This window comes from Syngnathus floridae, chromosome 12 (genome assembly GCF_059516105.1).
Source record: "Syngnathus floridae isolate MCC-2025c chromosome 12, RoL_Sflo_1.0, whole genome shotgun sequence".
Taxonomy (NCBI): Eukaryota; Metazoa; Chordata; class Actinopteri; order Syngnathiformes; family Syngnathidae; genus Syngnathus; species Syngnathus floridae.
Genome location: NC_142424.1, coordinates 4,204,009 through 4,225,048, shown reverse-complemented (window position 1 = coordinate 4,225,048; position 21,040 = coordinate 4,204,009). Strand labels below are relative to the sequence as shown.

The following is a 21,040-nucleotide window of genomic DNA, read 5'->3' as shown; positions in this document are numbered from 1 at the left end:
GTAGATCACGCCAAACTCTAAAGTGGGCCAACAGTGGTGCTAAGTTTGAATGAAGCGTTTACTTCCTGTTTCCTTCCAAATATGGGCATGCATGGTTTTCTTTCCGTGATATCACACGAACCTCGATTCCAAGTGCTCTCCTGACTTTTTCAAATGTCCCTTCACCTTCGTTCCATTGAGGTCAGGTGAACAACGAGCTCCTTTGTACTTTGGCTTTGTGCGCCTTGACAGGGACTTGAAGGTTAGTCGACCCCGACTCCCGAAGAGACTCGGAACAGCACGGAACTCCATTAGACCCGCCTCCGCCAACTTTTCATGTCGTGCTATTGTTACATATGTCTATTCCCTCCTGAGTGGGTAATGATGGGTAATTGCTCCCGGGTCAAGGATGATTAATTCCCTTGGTCAGGCGTCAGCGCAGGTAAGACGGAGAAGATGGAATATGAGAAGCGCCCGACGAATGAATGGGCGAGGATCCCAGCATGCATCTTTAGCAAACTAATCAAGACAGATCAGGACTTTCAAAAACACTTTTAGTGGATTGCTAACATTTCTAAGACTTGCTGAAGTCAGATTGATAGCTGTCCCCGACCGCTTCGCCCTCCTTCAGCTTGACTGACTAATCTGAATATGGGGGCCATTTCAGACACTGATTATCTTGCAACCTGTGCACGCGTGACAGTAAATGCTGGGGCCGGCCGGTAATTGACCAGGCAAAGACTGAGACGCCTGCCGTGTAATTGAGCAGGAGCTGGGAGGAGGTGGATGGGTGGGTGGGGGGAGGAGGTGCCCGCCGCAGCACTCAAAGGTCCGAGGAGCCGTCATTGCCCATTAGACCCGGCGGGGGGTCACCAGACCCGGCGGGAGGTCCCCTTATGGCCGTGTACTCTGACGCTGACACCTTTCAGCGATACGTCGGCTAAACTGGAACGCCCCACATTAAGAGAATTTTGCTGAACTACTTTTAACTGGAGGAGAAAGAAACTGGAAGTACTGCAAATTTTTCCCATAGGATGGAGGATAATCACATGTAATAATCACTGATATAGATTTTTATTCATTATTATCCACATTGGAAGGAATGATCACAAGATAGTAGTGTGGTCACAAAATCTTAAAGATTGCAAGTATTGGTACTTCAACTTGTCGTGTAGCTCCTTCGTCAGCTCACTTCTTGTTGCTGGAGAGACCCTGCAGACGTTGATGCTCCCTGAGCCTGTGGGGGAAAAAGATTTCTTAGAAATTGCATACAAGGGGTCTTCAGTCGGCTACGTCATGTGATACTTTGAGGTTAGCGCTGTAATAAACCGAAGACCATACAGACTGTGCATATGCCAATTATAGAAAGCATCAAGACAAAATATATTTTTAGTCCATCAATGCTTACCTGACAGCGTTGATCCTGATGAATCCAGAGGCGTCGCAAGGTTCGTAGTCTCCCTGCACATCCATGCTAGAAAGTCCAGATACAACAGCACACAATTAAATGTTTTGTAAACACACCAGACGTGAGGCCTCATTAAACGCTGAGATAACTGGATCATTGATAAGGCCTTCGGAGGGAATAATGGGCCTATTGATTCCTCCACCCGGTGCTACGTTTAAGTATTTGAGAGTCGGTATTGGACGACAACAAAAAGAGAGATGCTCGGTTTGATAAAAATAATAATATCAAGTCGAACAGGGGTTTTCAAACTGGGGTTCCCGGATCACTCCGGGGACCGCGACGATATAGTCATAGATTAAAGATGAAATGATAAATCGAAAACTAATTTTTTAAAATTAATCGATTATTTTTGATAGTTGATTAATCATTGAGACTTAAAATTTACAAGAATGTCCCCAAACCCAGAAAGTTTGATCTAAAGGGGTTCTCGGGTTCATTCGCAGACCTCGAAAAAGATTCTAAATCAATCCCTCGCCGTGTTTCGCCATCCATCCTAAGTGCACGGCGCACAAAAGCGTTCGGCGGCGGCCGGTAATCACGGCAGTTTTCTACCTGCCGTGCTTAATACACTGCCTGGCCCGAGTCCTCTCGCGGCCGCCCGTTTTTTTTCGCCCGGCGCTTATTCTTTGCGAGCACTTAGCCAAAGAGGAAATTGCCAACAAATGATAGGATAAACACGATAAAAAAAAGAAAGTCTGACAACTAAATCATCAACTCTCAATACAAGGCTCCCTGCTTGGCACCTGAGCGCCATTATGAATGAGTGGCTTTGGAGAATATGGCAGCTAGCATAGTATGCGTGTGTGTGTGTGTGTGTGTGATGCTGGCAGAAACCCTGCCGTCTAATTGAGAGGCGAGCGAGCAGACAAGCGAGGAGGGTGACATTTCCCTCTCAGATGGGTGCAGTGACGGGCTGTGTTACCACTGCGCTAATGATGCCGTTTACGGTTGCCCACGGAGAGACAGCGAGATGCCGGCGGGGGGTCTGTGTGTGTGTGTGTTGCCGCTGTGCAATGACAAATGTGTGCGACTGCTCCAAGGTATATGATTCTTGAGCATGCAAGAGACAGTATATACTTTTTTTTACGTGTTGTGTACATACTAGGGCCTATTCAATATTAAATTCTGGAAAATGCCAATCTGGATATTTGGAAGCATAAGATTTAATCGTGTAATTAATTTAAAAGATACTTTTTACAAGATGAAATAAATAAATGGAAAAACATTTGACTGTTTTACAATTATTTACGATTTGTTATTTATCTTAACAGAGAAAGGTTGCCCAATTTTTGTGTTAAAAAAAAAAAATAAAAAAATCTGCCAATTTTTGCCAATTTTAAAAGCGCTAATTTCAACAGATTCCATCGGTCGAGTCTGATTCAAAATAAATTGGAGTGAATTGTTCCTCATGAATTAATTAGCTGCCCCTTAAACTAAAGCAGGCAATGAATCAGAGCATTTTACTGGATTCCTTTGTCATTTGTTTGGGGACATTTGCACTGAGCCCTTTTGTGAGGAACTTCAGGGCCCATCTGTCAGGAGGGCCTGAGGACTTTGCCACGGTGAAACACAACACCTCAGTCGCACAACAAGCTAGCGACCTTTACGCTAACAACTGAGCTTATTCCAGTTTTAAAAAATATCTGGAAATTTAAATCAAAAGTAATGCAGGCGAAGAAGAAATTTATGTAACATTCTCTATTTTAAGCACTTTGTCTCCACCTTGTGGTTTCGATACCAATTATGATCAATTATTCACCGATTATATACCGCAACTCTCTCGCTGCCGGACCGATTGCGCAATTTAAAAGCCACCTCACAGATGGAGCGACTAAAGAGTTCTCTTCCCTCCTTTTGACTCCTTTTCTCTTGTACCGAAAAAAATAAAAACGTTGTGAGAAACTCGACGGCTGTTCACTGGAGGCATGGCTCCTCCTGACCTGCTTAACAAGCATGACGCTTTTGCTACTTTCCTCTAAAAAGGCCCGCTCGACATCAGCTCTCTCTTCTGTGGATGAAAACACTATTAGCCGGTACAAGTGTGTGTGTGGGGGGGGGGGGGGGGGCAGAGAAGCATATGGAGTTTTTTTTTTTTTTTTTTAACTTTGGTCAGTGCTGAGCCTGCCCACAGGGCATCGGGGGTCAACCGCCTGAACAAACCCACTGTTAGCGCGGCTGCGAGGTCATCGGGGGGGTCGTGATCGGGGGGGGCTTCCAGAAACTGAGCTTGACGCTACTCTGATGTCTTTGTATATACAGAGCTGCCACATGTTCATCTTTGCTTACCTGACCAGCTCCTCGTTGTACAGGGACTTGGGTGACTCTCGTCCCAGAATGTAAACCTGGCCCTTGAAGACGGACAGCTGCACTTTGCCTTCAATGTTCTCCTGGGACTTGGCTATGCACTGGCGCACAAAGTCACATTCTGGACTGTACCAGAAGCCTGAGAAACAAAAAGCACATGTTTAGTGGACTGGTTGGAGTCGACCAGTGGATTAGTGGATGGTGTGTGTTGGAGTTTGGACCTCCCCCTTAGTGTTTCCCAGACAGATGGAGGAGAGGCTCGTGTCCGCATTTGTTCGTGGAGGACCCGCACGGCTTGGCGGGGGTCCTCCTCTGATCAGCACCTGACCTCCACCTCATCGTCTGTCATGTTCTCCCTTTGAATCTCTTTGATTATTGTCATCTAAATATATTCGTTGGTCATTAGCATTCTTAAGCGTGTTTGAAAACCGAATGCAAGTCAGCATTTTGCACTTGTTTTGATTCTTTTAATCCATCTCTCAATTGAATTGTCCAGTCTCTAATGGCGCTGATCCGATTAAGTGGATGAAGGTGCCGAAGAGACTTGGGACTGAGCAGAAGGGAAGATTAGGACACCTGAGCTACACGCTAAACACACAAGTCAAGCTCGACGGACAGATCGAGAGACACAGCTGGGTGAATATTATGTCATATTTGATTGACTGACCGTTGTAGACCAGTTCGGAGAACTTGATCCCGAGTCCCTGCTTGATTCTGCGGACCTCCTTGTCCATGGTGAACGTCTCAATGTCGAGATGGGCCTTTAACAGAATGGTTCCTCCGGGGGTTTCATAAATCCCTGACAAATAAATATAAACATAATTCATTTTTAAAAGTTAAAATAAATTAATTAATTTAAAAAATCTCTATATATGATCTATTTATTTATTCAATGTTTTGAGTCATATTATTAAATCTTTTTAAAAAATAATTTCCATCATGCATCACAGATTTGGATCTTATTATATTGTAGAAAGTATCCGATTAGCTTTTTTCGTGAGCCCCAAAAATAGAATAAATGAATATTAGTCTTGCACCTTGTGACAGACAGCTCCTTGCTAAATATGGGAGTGTGTGTCCATGCAGGCTAAATGACAGGGTAGGAGGCCCCTGCCAACCAGCAGAGCGTGGACCAGGGCTCTTCCTATACCCTGCAATTTACCCCCTCTGGTCAGGGAGGGGCTGAAAAAAATGAGGTAGCTGACAGCAGAAATGAAGCTGTCACTCAAATGTCAGCTCAATCAAAAAAAAAAAAAAGTGTGGGGGGGGCCGAACACCACCGCTATGCTATTTAAATCTCCCGGTCTGGTCTATACGAGTGCAAATCCTCGAGCGCCGTTCCTGACCTGAAAACAGAGAAGCACTTACTGCGGCGCTAGCGGCCAGAAAGCGGGCTTAGCCCCGTCGCTAATTGTCCAAAGCCTCAAACGGCCGCCACCTGAGCTTGAAGGGCTCGTGGGCCTTTTGCTGATCCGATGGGAGCGCGTAGGGACATTTCCGTTGGCCGGCCTCCATCAGATAAATAAGTTAAAACTGCCTCCAAGTAAACTTGGCTTAAAAACGGCTTAACGGGAGAGAAGCAACAATAGGAAGCTTTTTGGAAGTTGAGTTAAGGCTTAAGGAGAAAACACCTCCAGTGCTTTTCCAGGTTTTTAATCTCGTGAAGTGACGAGAGGTATGCAAAAGTTGAAGGCTGAACGGTTTGAGCCGTGAAATTCAATACAGCAGCTTTGAACACAAATGGTGGAGCAACACATAGAAACAGTCAGTACTAGTGGTGTCTGTTTCTGTTTTTAATTTATTGTTTTAACTGTGTACAGTACTTTTCTATTTTTTTTCTACTTTTAAATTTCAAGCCAATATCACATCCAGTTATATTTTTAACGGTGGAGGTCTGGACTTGCTTTCCTTTTCAGGAGAGCGGGACATGCCAATCTTGTCTAATAGTCTCCTAACAGTGATTTCCGACAATCTCCGCCTGTGCACAGAAAGGTCAAAGGTCCGACAGCGCTGTGACAGGATTGCCGATTGTTTTGTAGCTACATTCTTTGATAAATATGACCTGACAAAAAAAAAAAAAAAATGTATGAATGCACTCAGTGGGGGTTACTCAAGCGATGTGACACATTGGCCTCCACCTCTTCCCGTTATTCTTCCTTTTTGCTTTCTTTTGTACCGACGACGGAAAAGAAAAATGGGCTTCCCACTTTGCCCGTTTCTACCTGCCAACGTTGTGTCACGGCGGTGAAAAGGTGTGTGTGTGTGTGAGCACGCAAGCTTTGGCCCACTTATTTGTGATGTTTGTCACAAGCAAAGCTGAAGTGACAACAGAGTGCACAAGTGACGGACAGATGTTTTGAGCCCTGTGGAGCAGGTGTGCTCCAAATGCAGTCAAATGTTTGTTTTTCTCCCGTGGATATTTCCGCACACACACACACATATACACACCGACATGAATGAATGGAAGTCTATAATTCCAAACACTTGCAGGAGACGCATTTCGCTTTTACCGACTCGAAGCGCTCATGTAAAATAACTGCAAATTGCGTAAAAGCTCCCGATGTGGAAAGGAAGGTTTGAAGAGAAGGTTTAAAATATCGAGATGCGTTTCGGGAACATGAAAGCGTAATTGTTTTCACCTCGGGACTTCATGCCGATGAAACGGTTTTCCACGATGTCGATGCGACCCACTCCGTGCTTTCCGCTAAGAGAGTCAAACAGCATTGACATTTCATTCAACAAATGAAAATATTACAAATTTAATAAAAATATATTTAAAAAAAAATCTGTAAAATCATCTGAAGAAATGAAAAGTTGGAAGCATTTTTATGTTATTTTAAATTACAATGAAACATTAAGCACACTTTAAAATAAATAATAATAAATAAAATGTAAAAAATATATATTAAAAGAATACTTTAAAAATATCCTTACCCAATCTCATTCAGAAATAAAAAGATATCCAAAGGGGTGTCTTTTGATATTCCTTGCTTCACACTGACCACCTTGACAGGAACACCTGAAAAAATTGAAAATTTGATCAATTATGACCCATCAAATATATAATTACAGCACGCATGTTTTTCTTTCAACAAATTGAGCTCAATTTTTCCAGAAACCTTTTCCAACCATCCTTTTTATTCAATGCAAGAAAATAACAGCGAGACTAAAGTGGAACTGCAATTTGCATGAATAAGCGTGCCGTCACCAGGATGCATTAGAAAGTCACTCAACGTTTTCATTTGCTTTTTTTTTTTTTTTATATAATAAGTCAAGAAATTCAGACTTCTTAAACCAAAACTCAAAGTAATGTAAATCACATTCTCCACCACGAGCAATGCTTGAAATGTATTTGCTATACACTCCACCTGAAAAATGAATTGTTAGGCATGACACATAAACTCAAATAAATATCTAGTGACAAGTATTCATTACAAGTCATTGATATCAATAATGGTCAAGTAAAAGGCGTCACAAAAGGGGGCGACGAGAAAGAATGGCTAATAAATTCAAAGGCTCGACCAATGTGAAAGCTGTGAAATTGTGGGCTGGCCTTAAACTAATTCAATTAAACACACAGCTTTGTTATTGGCGCTCTCTTTAGCGCAGACACTGACAGAGTGTGTGTGTGTGTGTGTGTGTGTGTGTGACCAACTTACCAAGCGTCCTATCAGATACACACATTGATAGTTTATTTTGTTGACCGGGAGACACCCACGTTGGCATCCATCACTGTCACCCCGCTGCTTAATGATGCTCGTTAATGACAGACGTGGGCTAATTGTTGACGGGGGGAGGACACCCCAAAAAAAATTTAAAAAAAAAGATAAACCCCGAATGTTAACCCAAAAAAAAAAAAAGAAAATTCTTCTTTGATTTGGCTACAACAGCTTTGGGAAAAATCCTGACACGTGAAGGACTTGACAAATTTTTTTGGACAAGGGCTTTGTTGACGGGCCCATTCGCGGATCGCGGGAATCTCGCGGCTCCCATGGAAGCAAAAGTGGAGAAGAGGGTTATTATCAACTCCCCCACCCTCCCCCCTCTCTTATAGCTAATAATTAGATTAAAAGTTCAAATAAATTAAGTGACCGAACGTGGGAGTGGAGGGGCCGAGCCTTTTCCTGCATTTTGCGCACTCTCTCCATCATTCTGCCGCTCACATCATTCACCCAAACGGCTCGCTCTCATTCTTCCCGTGCTCCTTTTCTTCACTTTTTTTTTTCTCGCCGCCTAACAGTGCAAACAATGGGTGCGCAGACACAGTTGTAGGAAAAATTACTGCTTTACATTTTTCCTCTCTGTCTCTCTTTCCTCTGCTATTTCTTTGGCGTGAAAGGAGGGAGGGATGGAAAAAAAAATGAGAGGGGAAAATACGGGGGGGAATGGAAAAGGTTTTTGTTGTTAAATATTCTTTTTTAATCAGTGAGAAAACTTTGGTGAGAAAAAGCAAGGATGAAAAAGGCGGAGGGTGGGGGGGTGAAAACATTCTTGTGCTGGATCTTAGAGGGAGGAGCAGGCTCGGTCGGGGCCTTTGTGTGGACAACTAAAACAGCTTTTGTCACAGGGCGCTCAATAAAAGCCAAAGAGAATATGTGTGAAAACGGTGCACAGGGTTGAGAAAAAAAAAAACAAAAAAAAAACAGGCACGACTTAAACACAGCTCAAGTCCGACATTCCCGACCATCAGGTGTGCTCGATCCAATTTCTACTGTGAGTGACATTTTGCTGAAGCAAACTTTATGAATGGCTCATTGGAAAAAGTGATATTCCCTCGTGCAATAAGAAGAGCTAGTCCCCCCCCCCCCCCCCCCCCCCTCCCTCATGGATGCTCTTCATCCGCGATGAAGAGACATCTGTGCTATTTGCCCCCCGGGCTGGATGTTTCTTGCCATTTTCTCTTTGCGCAAACACTTTCCACTATTCCAGCCCAACATATCTAATGAGGATCTCCCCCGGGGCCCCCTCGGAGACTTCCGGCTTGTGTGTGTGTCGTGTGTGTGTGCCCTACGGGCAAGCACGGCAGGTTCGCATATTAAATCTGGGTGGTCAGCGGTGATAAAGTGGCAAAAAGGGGGTCAGTGTTGGAGCGGCAGCCCCGCGGCGACAGTGGCCCGTGTTAAGTAACAAGAGAAGCTGACAGTGTGGACGTCAACATTCGAGATGAACGACTTTTGAAAAAGGGAGCTCGGGAAATAAATGACTTGTGTGGTCCTGTCGTTATTTTTTATGTCGTTATGCAAGTGGGTCGAAAAAAAATGATAAAAGTAGTGCTTGAAATAGACGCAAACCGTTTTTGAACTGCAGCTCCAGTACATCAGGGGAGGAGGGAGAGTCTTCTGGGTTCTTAGTCATTTGATAGAGGTCAGTCGGAGCGTGGTTCTGAAAAAGAAGATCAAAAAAAAAAAAAAAAAAAGGAGTTACACTTTTGCTCCCACTGATGAACAACCTTCAGAGACCTCATCACAGAAGAAGACTTTTGTGTGAAATTGACACATGGCTAGCAGGAGAAAAGAGATGATGAGGCGTGAAAAAGTAGTTACTTGAAAATGTCGGGAATGGGCGGAGAAAAAAAAAAGAATCAATATTTCATTTTTTTTTTTATTGTTTGTGTGCCCCTGCAGCAGAGGCAACTCCATCAATCCATCTTCATCATAGCTCTTGTCCTTATTTTGCTTCTCGTTCAAATACTAACATTTATTTTTAGATGAATTTACATCAACTACGCAATTAAAAAAATAATAATTCAGTTTGAGAAAGGCAAAATTTTGTGCCCCATTGCACAAAGGTCCATAATACACGCTTGGTTGCATTTGTTGAGGGCGAACAAGAACATTTTTAAAGAGATCATCATCTTGTTTTCGCCTAAATCTTTTTCTCCCTCTGTTGACACCGCTTTCATCTTCCGTCGTCAATTTTCTGCCTGACAAAGCCTTCCTATTATTTCACATCTCCGCGACAAAAAGTTGTCCCGGCTGTCAGACGTTTGCGTCCTGGAGTCGGCTCGCGCTCGGTCGGGAGTAGGACGGTGTCCTCGGAGCGTCGGCAAATTGTAGGGGTGCTATGCAAAATAACTACTGAGTGCATTTAAATGGAAAGCTTTACCAGACACGGAATCATCACACAATAACTAATCGGCGTTCGTCACTGAGGTGAAAACGAGGAGCCGCAAACGCTTTTAACTAAACACCCAAATTGACGGCGACCGTGTCACCTCTTTGGAATTTTATGCCTCACTGGCCTAAAAGAGTGAGGAGTCGAAAAAGCCTTTTGATGGCTGAATTTTATTTACATGGGAAGTGTTTAAAAAAAATAAAATAAATAATGCTTAATTCAAAATAAGCTTAGTAACCATGTGAATGATTTCTTTTTCTAGGGGGCGCTACTGAGACTATTTTAAGCTCCAAAATCCATACCTGAAACTTACAAAAAGTTGAGTTTTCAGGCCTCCGAAAAGATGATTCATTCCTAGAAGGGCTTGAGAACCCTAAATATTCAAATGTGAGCATATCACAAGAAAATGGGAGCGCACCACTTAAGGGTGGTTGGATACAAAGAAAAACGGGAAAAGTGAGGGAATAGCTCAGTTTGAAGATCAATGCATTTCAATTGAAACCCCCTGCAGGTGGACTTGTCCCAAAGCCGTGGCCCTGGGAGGGAGGGGGGAGGAGGTGGGGAAAGGTAGAGGGAGGGGGGGGGGTCGGGTATTGGTGGCAAATGGTGCGTGAAGCACACCATCATGTCGCACAGAGCAACTCCTTTGGCAGTCTCGGCTTCGGCCATATTGTTGTGCTAAACGCGGCCCATAGAGCCGCGGAGAGGGCTGACGCATGAACTTAAAGCAAGTAAATTTCTATCTTTCCACATATTATTTGCCTCATTGATTTTCAATCGAAGCCAACGGGGCCTAAAGAAGCAGCGGTGGCAGGGAGATGGGAGGGTGGGAGGTGGGGGGGGGTTCACCAAAGGGAGAGTTGAGAGGGCCGAAAACATCCTTGGTGCAATGGCTCGGAAATGACGCTTAAATGACTGTGTTTCGGGCCTCTCTTTAAAATGCAAACGTGGAAAACTGAGATGAAAAATATCCTCGTCATGTGCAGGGGAGATGTTTGATTTTGCTGCTCGCTTTCAAAAAGACTTTGGGACTTTGCAGTATGCTCACTTATGGCAAGGAGAAAAAAAAAATATATATATATAAATAAAAAAATAATAAGAAATAAATAAAATAAATAAAATAAATAAAATAAATAAAATAAATAAAATAAAATTACATATACAATTAATCCCCCCCCAAAAATTCCCACGGCACGCCTGATGATGCCACACTAAAGTGTTTGGTAATCAGCGGTCTAAGTATTACTGGTCCCGCCCGAAGGGACGTGAGCGCACGGACCCCAAAAGCTGACCTCTTTGCTTCAAAGCACACATTCACGCGCACACTTACTCCGACAAGCTCCCACTTCCTTCCCCTACGGGCGCTCTTGTCTCTCCATCCATCTTTCCAACTAGCCATGCGACCAAAAAACACGGTTCGCCACTTCCTCGAGCCACCCGGCGTCGTTCCGCCTCTTTACTTCTGGTCAACGCGAGCGGCGGTCCATCCGCTTCACCGTCACAAAGAACAAAGCGGGTCGGGGTGGGGGGGGGGTGGGGGGGGGGGTGGGGGGTGGGGGGGGGTAAGTGTCACTGATCGAGGCTATAATTAAGAGTGAGCTGATGTTTTAATGACTCGGGACGAGTGTCAGGCTGCCTGAGGGTGGCACCCCTCCAATCACAAGCTGACATCCAACAGCGATAATGAAATTGGATTTTTTCCTTTTTTAAACGAGCCATTTAAAAAGAACATTCTGGAAAGTGGTCGACAAGCTCCTCGCATGTCTTGACACAAGTTAACGCTACAAAATGGGGGGTCAGCAGGGCCCATTGTGTTAAAATACTATCAGGAAGGATTCTGTGTTTTTAATTGCAGAGTAACCTGAACTGCGGGCTCTTATCTCCAGCAGAACATATGAGCGACCATTGGGACATTTCCTCATTTAACTGTGACAAGCGAAGGGAAGTGGAGGAGGTGGGGGTGTGCTGGGAGTAAGGGTATTTGGTGCCACAGGTGGAGGTTGAGAAGTTTGCTCCTCAGCCTTTAGGGCAGTAACTGGAGGAGAGCCAGGCTGATATCGAGATGAGATATCCTCTTGAGATGACCTTCTGGGTCAATTAGCCAATGAGAGCAGATTTTCTGGAGAGATTTGCTTTTAAAACTCACTTGAATTAGTTTTTATTTCTGCAGCCCAAATAGGGAAATTCAAAACTCCTGCAATAGTTGTTGAATTAATATAGCTGAATTAACAGAATTTATTGATTGGTACATTTGTGTATCATAAAATTAATGGAGTAAAACAAACAGTCGATAAAGTTGTTGACCAGCATCACGGAACGGACCGCGTTCAACTTTGGAGGTTCCGCTTTCCACCATTGGCCAGGATAATGTATTCAAATCCTTTTACCGCTGCGGAGCCCGGCTCGCTAAATATTTCATTGTATATAAACGCCATTAATGGAGTAAACGGCCAAAGACAAACTATGAATGCAACACAATAGTGTCATCATACATTGCTATGCTCCTGCGCTTTTTTCTTCCCTCGGCATTCCTTTCAAAACATTTATCAAGCGTCGGAGTTCTCAGGAGGGGTGGGAAAGTGAAGGAGACGCAAAAGGTCTGAGTTACAGTGCAGCGCAACTCCAGCCGTGCGGGACCCGTCGCCGCCTTGTGACACCCCGTCCGTCGGGAGGAGGGTGCGCGCCCGATCTGTCTGGGCGCGCCGTCTTTGTACTTTACTGTTACTGGTGACATTTTGGTGTCACGGTGTCACGGTGAAATGGCTCCCCTCCCACGTCGCAGCCCGCGGCGGCGCAAAACCGTCCAAACAATGAGCACCCGAGAGAGTTGGGGCTGGAACTCAGGAGGCCCCAGCTGGGCGCGATGCCCCTAACCCTATCCCCTCCCCTCCCTCCCCCGGCTCCCATGAAATCGGGAATTAGTCGAAGCGTCACTGACGACAAGTCAGTGTCTGTGTGTCCCCGGCTCTTCCCAGGGCCCGGCGAAGACCCCGGGTGAGCCCAGACGCATACAGACATGGGCGACGCTGTGAGATGGGAGCTTTGCGGGTCGCCGAGGGCAACCTGTATGTACTGCCGTCACCTCTGACCGCCGGCAAAACTCACATAAAGTCTCACCAGCAAGAGTTGCTGCACATGTAATATTCCAATGGTGCTGCTTTGAGGGTCAGTCGTAAATTGTACCACTGTAAAACCACGGCGAGGGCTGGCTACCGACCACTCTGTCATGATATCCCAATAATTTTTTTTATTCTTAAAAAATATCGTGACTATCGATAATCGGGTCTAATTTGAGCAATCTTCCTCTTTTTTTCCTATTATCACATCTCGAAAAGATTATCCTGGGCAATTATCCTGTGCTGCGGGGTAATAGCTAAAATTGATTCTTTCCCACCAGCAGATGTCTCTGATGGATTATTCTGTGATGTCGGGTTTTTCCAAGCGGACCTATCTTGGTCAACAATCGTAAACATTAAACTTGTTCATTATTTCCAGTGGCAAATGGAAATGTTGTGTGGTCAACATCGAATTGGCCGGGCCACAAATTTCATGATTGTGTCATTGAACGGAACGATAACCAATCACAGCCCGCTGAAGGAATAACTGAATTAGAAACGAGCAACAGTCAGCCAAATCCTACAACTCCCCCTCTTTTGTCTTTGCTGGAAATCTGAATGCCTTGTAGCGCCATTTTACCGCCTGCTGGCCATACATGGTACTACATCAAACAAGTTTGGGGACTCAAAATTAATGATGCGTGTCATGGATCTTACCTTGGGATTTTCCAGGATGCCAGATTCATAACTGTTAGGAAATAAAATTAGGTATGAATGTAATGATGAGCATATTATAAAGCAGCTAAAATTGGCCTCCTACCTTATATGCATAAGGTTGGCGTCCATGCTCCAAGGTGCCCGTGGAGTGACCGGCACAGGGATGCCCTGTTTCTAAAGTTCAACAGAAACTTATCCACAAATAACTAGAACAAATAAGTTACTGTATACTGTTAAAGTAGCGACAAAATAATAAGATCGTTGTGGATATGTGAAGACCTGTGATTCCAAACTACTTATTTCAACTACTTGTCAACTTAGTCATTATTATTTTGTGGTTTGTCATGAGATATTTTTATGCACTTTGGCAGAAAAAGATTGGGAGACAGTTCTGGAAAAAAGTTTTAAGAGACTACTGAAAGGAAGTCTAGTGGTGAGAAACGCCATGAGCGCCCTCTAGTGTACAAACAGCTTCATGACAACCAGCTAGGCCATGTGACCAAATGTTAGCTTGGCATGCAGGTAAATAACAATTTTTCCTAGATCGTCATACCTGTGCGTACTCCATCAAGTCCGTTCTTCCTCGGAAGCGGTTGTAGAATTCTGGAATCCTCCAGGGTGCAATAATCTGCAAAGCACACAATTGGGTGAGCGTGACCTTCCCAGATCCAAGGCTACCTGCAAACATCACATGAATTGAGTCACCTTAACTCCAGGATAGAGGGCGTAGAAAGCCAGCTCAAAACGGATCTGGTCATTGCCCTGATGGAAACAAAACCAAAAAATAAATAGCTGTACTCTGGAGAATTTATCGATTTGTTTACCTATCGTGGGATAAGCTCACCTTTCCCGTGGCACCATGTGACACGTACAGGGCTCCTTCCTGCCGCGCTATCTCAATCTGACGCCTGGCGATGCAGGGACGAGCCAACGCGGTGCCAAGAAGGTATCGGTCCTCGTAGATGGCGTTTGCCTGGACAGCGGGCATGATGAAGTCCTCCACGAACTCGGAGCGAAGGTCTTCAATGAAGACCTGCACAAGAGAAGCAGTGAGGAGTTCATAGCTGGCTTTTTTTCCATTCTCAGCAGTTCTCCATTTTTTTTAATGGACAGAATCTATTTTAACATCCTCAGCTGGCATTTTGGCAAGACATTGTGAAGTTCGCTGGCATCATCTAGTGGCGAAATACCTGAAGCTCACCCAGTTACATTTTTGCTTGCATATCAAAATAAATCAATATATGTAAAAATGCAAAATTGACCAACTGATGGGGTCATAAATTGAAAACCCAACCATCAAAGAACCTTTTACTTATTATTTTGGCTTTTGCATTTCGTATAATAATTGATCTCACATACCTTTTTGGCACCGAGGCTTTCTGCCTTTTTACGAGCAGATTCAAAGTCTTCATCTTGTCCAATATTGGCCTACACGAGAAGAAGAATAAATTTATTACACATCAAATTTGCTAGCCGAGCAAATGTGGCTAAATATATCTGAAAAGCTCATTAATCCAGTCTTGATATTCATGTGATCCAACACAACTCAAATACTGCATGATTATCATTTTGGTTGTAATGTGGTACTCAAAAGTATATCAACAATGAGTCAACAAGAGCAACAAAAGACCATTGTTGCTTTTACATCCAGGATGAAAAGAAGAGAAATGTGCTGATGACGAGGGCCCCCCACATGCCAAAATGCTGCAGTGGCATTATTTTGTGCATTGAATAGCTGTGTCTGAGCCCCTCAAACAAAAATGCACACAAATCAAAACCTTCCTTCAACTCTTACCATGTAAGCAATGACATCGTAATTCTGCTCCTTGAGCCACATGAGAATACACGATGTGTCCAGTCCTCCGCTGTAGGCCAGAACCACGGTATTTTTAGCCATGATAACAACTTGTTGCTACTGCAAGCTGTGATGACAAATAAAAAACATTAGGAGGTGAACAAGTCAATAAGTATCTTGAATACACCGAAGAGTTGGTTACACAGGAATTTTGTTTGTGTTGAGTGTTGATTGACATGACAGGCCAGGATACAAAACTGGTTCTACATTGAGAAATACTATTTAGGGCAGTTTGGGGATTTTTTCTTCCCTTCGGTTTAAAAAAAACAAAAAATGCATTGCTAATGACCAGGGATGGGAATTGTACTAGCTAGTCTGCTCATGAATATTCGTCTCAGATGACAAACATTTGTTAGCTCATTGCATCATCGTTGCATCATTTTCCCCAATAAATTTAGTATAGCATCGATAGGTTGGACTACTTAGTTAATCCATTGCATTGAGTACCTGTTCAGTCATGAATAGATGTATTGCGAAATATGGAGTTTAATACAAATATTCAAATTACACACACTATTGAAATGGCAAATGCCTCTTTAGAAAATCGACCCTTGCTTTAAAAAGGATAATACAAAATAGAAAACACGAGCAATGGTTTTGCTTTGAAGATAATTGCTCAAACACCAGTAAAAATAAATAAATCAGCATTTTTTTTTTTTTTAAGATTTGGAGTGACGACGCCAGTTACGAAAAGCATCCGTCTGGTCATCGACAAAATACCAACGAATCAAATGCGATTCTAATACATGCAATCGATACTTAGGAGAAAATGACCTGTTGGACTCACTTAATAAAATGGTAGCGAATCTGAGAAGGTTGGAGGTCTGCCTGTTGCACGGATGCAAGGTGGTGGACTAGTCGCGTAGCCGCTCCATCACTGCTCTTATTGGATTTCCTTCGGTGACGTCACACGCTTCGGAGGTGTCACACGTTAAATTTAACATTTTTTTTAAAAATCTCTGGCTATTTTTTTTAATTTCTTCTTTGGATGAATAAAATATTGTCTTTGTTAGGTGTTTAATAAAAAAAGCATTTTTATTAAAAAACTAACAGCGTTCTCAAGTGAAAGGGCCGCCATATTTGTTGACTCATACCCACCACTCACTTTTAAAGGGCCAGTTCATATATCCATCATGCCCATTGTTTGGCTTATATTCCTAAATTTGAAAAAAATCATTCATAAATTAAACATGTGAGATTTAGACCATTATTTGGCAACAGAGGTTGTGCAAAAAGTACTTAACACTGAATGGATGTGGTATATAAAATGACTTGTGAAAATGTTATTAGCAGAGTAAATTACGTGTGAGCAATTGCTTTTGTGGTTCGATTTATTTTCATTACATATCTGTCAATACACGTGGAGTCATTAGATTTGAAGAGTTTCTCTTAAAATACAGTCACTCTAATTGATTTCATTTTTTTTATTTTCTGCCATAAACATCCAAATTTGAAAGAAAACAAAAAAAATACAATATAAATTTCTCAAAACCAAAACATTTTATTCTCCTTGAACTAAGGCAAAAAAAAAAACACTAAGAACAGAGAAATAAGACGTCGGCTGAGTCCTCTTTGCGTTTCTAGATCGCAGAATATGGCATTTGACAAAACATGGATAGAGCCTCCCACCCGAGACCCCCACACCCTCCGCCCATACATCATACACAGTTCACTAGACATACGGAAGGAAGCAAGCCGCCCAATGACGAGCCCTGGCTCTAACAACCGCAATGTGATTTTCAAATCGAGCATGGCAATCCACCACTTTGCACAACATGTACACCCCGAACCCACACACGCCCACCCCCGAGCCCAGAGTAGACAGACATGGCTTGTCAGTCAGTTGCTTGGCTTGACTGGAAGTAGGGATGTGATCAGCATTAATGTCTGCAACCCCAACAACTGCATTTTTCTCTCCTTTGCCACGTATGAAGGTGCATCATGCAACCAGGAGTTCCCAAATTCAATTTTTAACGGGCCCCTGATTGTCAAGAGTATAATAACTTTTTAGGGGTCATCAAGCAGGCACACATTTTGATTCACTTCTATGTTCTTTTTCATTAATTTATAAAAAAAAACATTTGCTGAGAGGAAATAAATTTTAGGTCAAGCAAAATTGGGAAACCCCAAGCCACGATAACGCCAATAAACCAGGTGTATGTTCGACCATTCACAGGACAAAGAATTTTAACTTGAAATATACGGGCCTATTACGCCTTCTTATCCAAGGGAATTGTATACTAGCTTAGAACGAAAAGTTCAAATGAGAGCCATGACATAAAACATAAAAAATGTTTATGAGTATCTAAGGTTTTGGCCAAAACATAACAATTGAAAACAGTTTACAAGTGTAACCAGGTGAGCCAACAGAATGAGCGAGAGGTATCTGGGGGATGTGGGGGTGTCTTTGAGTCCCGGTCGGTGGTGCGCCACATTTTCCCTCCCTCGCCCTACCACTCTTTCTTTTTCTCGTCCATGGACACGCCACCGGGCCCGAGGGCCACCACCAGGAGCAGGCCCCCGATGACGGAGGTGGTCTGGAAGAAGTCATACTTGAGGAAGTCATGCATGGGCTTGTAGGTGGGGATGGTCCAGAAGGCGTTGAAGTAGACGTTCATCGCCAGCAGCCACAAGACGAGCGTCAGCGCCGCCAGCTTGGTCTTGAAACCGATGGCCACCAGGATGATGAGGGCGATGCCCACCAGGTTTTGGAGGATCTGCAGAAGAGGGTGGGGCGCAGAGGACAATTTACCAAGGGGATATACAGTAACCCACCAAATATTTGCAGTTCACTATTTATGTATTTACCTATTCTGATTTCGGTGCAACCAACCGTTAGCTAGTTTGTTTTTGTGTGATGTGTTCCGTGATGCAAATGGAACCAATCAAATAGTAACTTAGAACACACTGGTAGCCACCTAATTCCTAGTATGCAGTATTTACCAGTTGTGAGTACTCACAGATAAGAAGCTGGTGTCATAATGGACCAGAGACATGAACATGAGAACCAGCAGTATGCGGCCGCCCAGTTGCATGTACTGTTTGGGCGAGCTCTCGCCCATGGAGGGCACGCCGGCGAACATGCTCTTCCCTTCTGAACGGCATTCGGCCAGAAGCAGGAGGAGACCACCGCCCAACGCCAGGTTTCTTAAAGGGGAACAGATAGAGTCTTAAAAACCTCCCCACAACATCCAGAAATTTTTTTGGGGGCTTACCTCATCAAAAATTTAATATCCCATAAAATGCTGTAGGCGATCGTCTGGTGGGCAATAAAAAAAACAATTCTAATTAATGATTTTGTTCCACATTCAAAACTTGATTGTATTCTTCACCTGTAGCGCAATGATGCCAAATAATACAAAGCAGGCTTGCTGTACAAAATTTCTACTGAGGATGAGGATACAGCCACCTGTTTACGACACACACCAAAGCAAAGAGTTAAATCGACCGAATCGACATCAGCTGCAAAAAAAACCTATCCATCCACCTTCGTGAGATGAGGCGTAAAGTAATACGGAAATCATTAAACGCACTCACCGAGCTGTGCTAATAGATTAATGAGCACGAAGAGCGATGCCAAGAAGTAGCCGCAGTTCCACGTGGTCTCGATGTAGTCCCGCTGGTCATGCCACTGGAACCACATGCGGATTCCGTCTTCCAAGAAGGTGCTAATGAGACATAGACGCGCCAAGTGAGGCAGGTACTGTTTAGTCATCCGCAGGAACTGTGAAAACAGGAAAAACGCAAGAGAGGATGAGTAGGTGATAACAGCTCACGTTGTCGCATTGTCTAACAATACTCTATAATAATTGCGGCTTCTGGTTGGGTCAGGTTGGTTGGATTTCGACACTTCCAAAAGCATACGGCTGCAATTAGTAAAACACGCAGCAGAGTTTTCTTGTCAGCTATCGTCATCACTAGGAAACGAGTTGTTCCTGTTTTGGGCCAATCAAAATTGGAGAAATTCCACCTTAAGCTTGGTTAACATTAATTCTCGAGAATGGGGGTGGGGAATTTACGGGAAGCATTTGAACTGGTCCCAAAAAAAAGACATAAAAAATAAATAAAAAAATAAAGCTTTAAAGCAATCTGATTTTGCAGTTTCAATTTCACGCAGCAGCAGCATGACCGTAATAACTCACTACTCCAGTACAGTGACGCAACAGTATAGCCCCGCCCACATCTAGACCCACGTCAGCACAGCCAGCGCCTCCCAGCCAATCAGATTGCAACAAGTCCCTTCTTGACTGCAGCGTGAGGCATGAATGGACAAAATGGGAGCCAATACAACTATGTTCCACCAAATAGTCCCTGATGGGTATTTCCTTCTTTAAATTACTCTTAAGAGTCTAACTTTACAATAGAACAATAAATACAATTGTACAATATAAGCAGAGTTAAGTCATCCTTCACTTTATCTCTGAACCTAAGAAACGAAAAAGGATGATGACCTCATAAACACAACCCAACTTGAGAGACGTTTTACCGTATAAAAACTAACTCGGGGTGGTTATATAAGCTTAATAAGCCTACGGCAAAGCAGTAATGTCAGTGGAGCAACTGTTAGCTATAACTTCCTAAAATAGGTCATAGCGTGGTATTATTGTTATATGCATAAAGAGTTAAGATTCGTACCTTTTCACACAGGCTATCAGCCGACTGATCGCCTGACAGTACCGGTTGTATCATGGCTGTACGGCAAACGACAACTTCTTTCCCGAAAGATGTGCAAGTAGTAGATAAAGAAGCGGACGGGAGGATTGTCACATAACTGGTTTGTCATGCTAATTAACTCGACAAAAAGGAGGCGAGATGTTCCCCCAATAACATGTCAGCGTGTAGGTCAGATTAAGGACGTCATTTATTGTTGTTTACCCGAGTGAAAAGAAAAAGGAGCGTGCATCAAGAGCTAGCTCGTGTGTGCTAATAACTTGCCTGGTCTGCCACGTCTTCGGCCGTGCTCATGAGATCCTCCTGCCCCATGTTTGTCGAGCAAACGGGTGCTTAACAGCAAATAAAAAGGCTTTATCCGACACGCTTGACAGGATTTTTCTATGCTTGCTTGAGACTCCCCTATGTGTTGACGCTATTTGTTTAATAAAAAAATGATGTGCCTGCAGCCGACTACTGCTCTTTGCAGTGTTGAGGAAAGGCCGCCTCCGCCCCACAATGCACCGCGATTTGAGGAAACAGGAGCGAGCGCTCTGGTCCTCCTCCCCACTCAGCCTTCGCGCTTCTGCAACCGTGTTGTGCCACGTAGGCGCACGCAGCCTCTCCGAGAGTCCGACGCTGTGATTTGTTTATGAACTTGCTTGAACAAGCATGTTATTAACCAGAAGTGACAAAAATAATCATGCGGAAATACAGGAAAAAAAGGGGGGAATTGAGCCATGAATACTTCCATACTATTTTTGGGAGAATCTAAAAGGGTGGACAATTGGTTTTCAAAAGTGTATACATCGGAAAACTGGTCCTTGCAATAAAGTTAACATTAGATAAACACGTTAAAAACTTGTTTTAAACAAATTTAACGACTTTTTGTGTGTT

At 43.6% G+C, this 21,040-nt stretch overlaps 2 protein-coding genes across 3 annotated transcripts; both read right to left on the bottom strand.

Moving 5' to 3' along the window:
• Positions 1-1,031: 1,031 nt before the first annotated feature.
• Positions 1,032-16,410, bottom strand: ass1 (argininosuccinate synthase 1). Its single transcript, XM_088392628.1, has 15 exons — positions 16,281-16,410; positions 15,434-15,560; positions 14,998-15,066; positions 14,483-14,671; positions 14,344-14,400; positions 14,192-14,266; positions 13,742-13,812; positions 13,639-13,669; positions 9,043-9,133; positions 6,686-6,770; positions 6,391-6,455; positions 4,419-4,550; positions 3,734-3,890; positions 1,388-1,453; positions 1,032-1,216 (listed from the first exon to the last, which is right to left on the bottom strand). The coding sequence occupies exons 2-15, from the start codon at positions 15,533-15,535 to the stop codon at positions 1,168-1,170; spliced, it is 1,239 nt and encodes a 412-aa protein (XP_088248754.1). The 5' UTR covers positions 15,536-15,560; positions 16,281-16,410; the 3' UTR covers positions 1,032-1,167.
• A 492-nt stretch (positions 16,411-16,902) lies between these two features.
• On the bottom strand, positions 16,903-20,708 carry LOC148389611 (surfeit locus protein 4). Of its 2 annotated transcripts, none has more exons than XM_088391329.1 (6): positions 20,429-20,708; positions 19,031-19,217; positions 18,826-18,902; positions 18,709-18,752; positions 18,454-18,640; positions 16,903-18,210 (listed from the first exon to the last, which is right to left on the bottom strand). In XM_088391329.1, the coding sequence occupies exons 1-6, from the start codon at positions 20,474-20,476 to the stop codon at positions 17,944-17,946; spliced, it is 810 nt and encodes a 269-aa protein (XP_088247455.1). In that variant the 5' UTR covers positions 20,477-20,708; the 3' UTR covers positions 16,903-17,943. The 2 variants fall into 2 exon arrangements, with proteins under 2 accessions (XP_088247455.1, XP_088247454.1); XM_088391328.1 differs by lacking the exon at positions 20,429-20,708 and adding an exon at positions 20,129-20,292.
• Positions 20,709-21,040: the final 332 nt, after the last annotated feature.

What these genes read in the sequence shown, in the direction of transcription:
- ass1 (XM_088392628.1), bottom strand. Translation starts at nt 15,535, where the DNA reads ATGGCTAAAAATACCGTGGTTCTGGCCTACAGCGGAGGACTGGACACA. An exon ending in CATCGGCATGAAGTCCCGAG is followed by an intron (nt 4,551 to 6,390) that starts GTGAAAACAATT and finishes TTTATTTGTCAG; the next exon opens with GGATTTATGAAACCCCCGGA. An exon ending in CTCCGAACTGGTCTACAACG is followed by an intron (nt 3,891 to 4,418) that starts GTCAGTCAATCA and finishes TTTGTTTCTCAG; the next exon opens with GCTTCTGGTACAGTCCAGAA.
- LOC148389611 (XM_088391328.1), bottom strand. Translation starts at nt 20,182, where the DNA reads ATGATACAACCGGTACTGTCAGGCGATCAGTCGGCTGATAGCCTGTGT. An exon ending in CTGATAGCCTGTGTGAAAAG is followed by an intron (nt 19,218 to 20,128) that starts GTACGAATCTTA and finishes CTGTTTTCACAG; the next exon opens with TTCCTGCGGATGACTAAACA. An exon ending in GATATTAAATTTTTGATGAG is followed by an intron (nt 18,641 to 18,708) that starts GTAAGCCCCCAA and finishes TTCCCCTTTAAG; the next exon opens with AAACCTGGCGTTGGGCGGTG.